Genomic DNA, 4,479 nt, shown 5'->3' on the forward strand with positions numbered 1-4,479 from the left:
GAGCTGGTATACACCAGATTATTAATCACTTTCTATCTTCAGCACTTACAGGGCTTTCGAAATGCGACAATGATGACAACAATAAAAGACAATACAGAAGTAATAAACACACACTTTTTAACTATTTGATGTACTCTGCTTTTACATGAATTATATATATATAATTGTAGTTACTTTGTCTGTTTTAGTTCTATAAAAGCATAAAAGGTTTTAATCATTGTTAACTATGTTCATTAACTGTGCAATGAGGTCTTCAGAAATAGCAGTGATATCACTCATTCTCAGTCCATGCATGACAGCCCTACCTGCTTCCATGATGAAAAAACCCATGTACTCTAAAGCCCCTCCTCCAGCATGTCTTCACGCCTGCAGTGGCCTGGTTGTTCCAAAAATGTTATATAAATTATCTGTGTAGGAGCTGTTTAACAAATATATATTAAATATAGACCAGATGCATGAAATATCTTTTTCACCCGTTTTTTTTACTGCAAATTAACATTTATTTATTAATGTATTTAATATATAAACATTTATTTATTATGTTTTTAATAATTTATATGATATTTAACAAAGTTTTAATTTACTAGTGTGGGTAATTTATGCATTACAATTTTTTTTTAATTTACAAAGTTAAATCGATTAATTTTCATTTGTCAGAAGTCACAAAGTGCCTGACTTTACTAATTATTTTAAATTATTTAAAACAGTGTTTTTATAGCATAACATTTATTTTTTAATAAAAAAATGTAAGTAGTATTTTTTATTTTAATAATAATATAATTATAAAATAAGCAATTAACTATAAGCTCAAATACTAAAACAACTACAATTCACAAATTAAATGTTTTAAAGGAATATATCAGGAGGACAAACGCAGAGGCGATTAAATACATTTTCAATTCTTCAATTTGTGCCCATTGATCCACTGTGTTTAAAAAAACTCATTGTGTTTACATTTATGAGATATATTCTGTTTGTTCATCAAAGTATTAACTAATCCTAGGCGTTTCTTTCACTTGAAAGGGTTAATTGACTCTTTTGGGGGCATCGTTTTCTTCTTTTATTTATGATTGTGTGCATTCCTGAGATCAGTCTCTCGAGGTGATCCTTCTCGTGTCATGACCTTTGTTTTTGTCCCTCAGTATATCAAGTCCTGCGCTCACTCTTTATAATGACAACTTATTTCTCACCATCATTTTGCTGCCTCATCAACAACTAAGGTAATGTCCGATTATTATTATTATTAAATATATATTCTTAACAATAATTTGTTACATTACAGCATGAATCACACTCGTTTTTCTTTGTAGGCTACTTAAATAAAGAAGTGTGAGGGTGTTGCGTGCGTGTGGTCCGGTGTGATTGTCTAGTTGTAGCTATTTGGTTGGAAAAGAATGATTTGAAGGAACACACACACACACACACACACAAATGGACTCTGTCCTGCGACTTTATAGTAGTGCTTTTTTCTAAAATTTGGATAAACGTTATTCTAAAACTCGTAAACATTTTTTTATAATTTATATAATAAATATATATATATATACACACATATACACACACACATACACACATACATATACATATGATTTATAACAGACCATATAGGCTAGTTATTATAAATAGTACAACATCACAATTAATTATATAAATAAGACACAAAATCAAATTCTGCTTCAGATGCAATTTAAATGCAATTCTGGATGTAAAAGTCGAACAAGCTAGAATTGTTGTAATGATGATGATGACAGAATAATTATTAAGGACTTTACTAAAAACTATAGGACTTAAATTATAATCTCAACGAGTTCATTTTCACTTCTGCTACGTGTTTACAAAGTTCACGTAGGCTAGCTAAATAGCGCACGTGCACACTAGCTATAGATGACATCTCACATCCGGACGTCCCGCGCTCTATTCCCAGGCAGAGATTAATTTTATTGGTTCAAGGGGTCGCGTGAAAGTGGTGAAAACGGTTTTGAAGATGTCGTGCGCGCGCCCCTCCTTCAGAAAGATTGTCATGTGACAGCGCGCAGCCCTGTAAAGAGATAGAGAAGGAGGACAGACGGTCGGAGACTTTAACACACAGTAAGAGTCAGAACATCGCAGAAACTAGGAGAATACGCTGAAGTTAACTATATGTAGCCTTTTGTGCATATCGTTTTTTTTACAATTACTCTTTAAACAAACGTAGACGTTTGCAACATCGGAATGAAACGCACTGCATAACTTGCTCAAAACTTTTTACAAGAATAGACATGAAGTACCTGACAAATGAAGTCCCCGAATTTATCAAGACGTAAAATTTCCACATGTGCACTCGGAGTGTTTTCAAGACATTCTCTCTAAGCTTAAGGTAATTCGGAAAATGCCTCGTCCTGGAAGAAACACGTACAGCGATCAGAAGCCGCCGTATTCCTACATTTCTCTAACCGCTATGGCCATTCAGAGTTGCCCTGAGAAGATGCTCCCGCTCAATGAAATCTACAAGTTCATCATGGACAGATTTCCTTATTACCGAGAAAACACGCAGCGCTGGCAAAACTCCTTGCGCCATAACCTTTCCTTCAACGACTGCTTCATAAAGATCCCGCGGAGACCCGACCAGCCAGGGAAAGGCAGTTTCTGGGCTCTGCATCCCAGGTGCGGTGACATGTTTGAAAACGGGAGCTTCTTAAGACGCCGCAAGAGATTCAAAGTGATGATCACATCCGAGCACCTGCAAAAACCCACGGAAGCTGCGCACTACCTCCAGCAACAAGCAAAACTGAGACTGACTGCTTTAGGGACACATCTACCTCAAATGACCGGCTACAACTTAAGTGTTTCTCAACCGTCCACCTTCAAACATCCGTTTGCCATCGAAAACATCATTGCCAGAGATTACAAAATGCCAGGAAGTCTTGCTTTCTCCACGATGCAGACCATGTCTACGGGTTACCAAATACACAACCAGCTGAGCACAGCTTGGCCCCACATGTACAGCAGTAATGTGATTGACACGATGTCCAGTGCCGAGTATAGTACTGCCTATGGAGTACCGCTTAAATCCTTAAGTCACGGCACACAGAGTTTACCGGCGATCCCTGTACCGATCAAACCCACTCCATCATCGGCTCTCCATGCGCACCTTCCAGCTTTCCTCTCCGGCACTCCACAGTCCCTGAGCCCGACGTCTCCACAGACAGCGACGAGCCAGAGCAGCCCTGTCACACCGTCCCCGACCTCCTTGATCCACTCGGTCGCCGTTCACTGTCAGGAGGTCACTTAAAACTTTAGAAAAAAAAGAGACTTTCATGCATCAACTACACGACGAATAAAGGCAAGAAAAGGAAAATAAATTTGGCCTGCTTAACCAAAACAAACTCTAAAAGTTTAAACAGACTATAACAAATTATCTGGAGCTAAATATTCTGTTAAGTCTGTTTCTCTAATATTCATAAAGTTAGGCTACCTCATATTATTCATCATGTTTATATAAGAATCATTGAAGAGAAATGCACAAGGAACAAAAATGAAAATAAGTGAACAATCGTCGAGTTCGAAGTTTTGGGCAATAGTTCATTACAGGTTTAATCTGACCCTTACGAAAATTAACCGTTTGGTTTTATTATATAAAAGTATAGGAACATGTTTTTAGTGTATTGGTTATCATTTTTAAAGTCATTGTTTATTACAAAAACTATGGTTGTTGTAACAAAAACATATTATTTTGTTGTATATCTTAAGATAACTATACAGTAACCATGTTTTTTGTGTGTGGTAAAACCATAGTTAATTTTCCTAAGGTAATTTGATATTCTTCATGTAGATCATTTTAAAGTTGGGCTTTGTTTGCCTGGGCTCGTCGACGTACATGGAGTAAATAGGATTGCATGAATAAGCACAGATGCTGCGGTGTTTCCATGTGGCACAGTAAAAAAACATTGAAAAACTTTTACAATGCACTTTTGGTGTGATGTTACAAGAGCTACTGTTCTGTGAATAAAGCTCAGCCTAACTTATCCGCTTCGATGAAAATATATTATGAAAGCTGTATATACGTTTCCTGTAAATGTTAATATGCTCTGTTGTATTTGCTATAGCATGCTGCTTTTCACGCGTATGAAATAAAATGCAAAATTTGTCATTAAACCTCATTAAGATTTTTAAAACTTACAGTTTAATCGGGTTGTCATATTTGTTAAAACAATTCATTTCTGTTAAAACTACTTCATACTAGAAATATACGCGCAAGTCGTTTTCAGGAACGGGGAATTTTAGGCTAATAATTATTGATTTTGCAAATAAAGGAAATCAATAATAAGAATCAGAACATAATAATTTAAATTTGAGATGCACATTTTGTAAAATGGATGAGACAGACGAATAAATCTCTGAACTCGTTTAGGTACTTGTTGGTCACAGTTGCAGTAAGCTTGTTAAAGTTCAGCTGTGCACTTATGGAGCAGAAAATTGGACGGCAAAGATGTCACTGTT

General features: G+C 36.0%; 1 protein-coding gene across 1 annotated transcript; it reads left to right on the top strand.

Moving 5' to 3' along the window:
* Positions 1-2,167: 2,167 nt before the first annotated feature.
* Positions 2,168-4,149, top strand: foxb1b (forkhead box B1b). Its single transcript, XM_055202457.2, has one exon. It carries the CDS (start codon positions 2,369-2,371, stop codon positions 3,269-3,271), a length of 903 nt encoding a protein of 300 aa, XP_055058432.1. The 5' UTR covers positions 2,168-2,368; the 3' UTR covers positions 3,272-4,149.
* Positions 4,150-4,479: the final 330 nt, after the last annotated feature.

The sequence above is a fragment of the Misgurnus anguillicaudatus genome, chromosome 21 (genome assembly GCF_027580225.2).
Source record: "Misgurnus anguillicaudatus chromosome 21, ASM2758022v2, whole genome shotgun sequence".
NCBI classification, from domain to species: domain Eukaryota; kingdom Metazoa; phylum Chordata; class Actinopteri; order Cypriniformes; family Cobitidae; genus Misgurnus; species Misgurnus anguillicaudatus.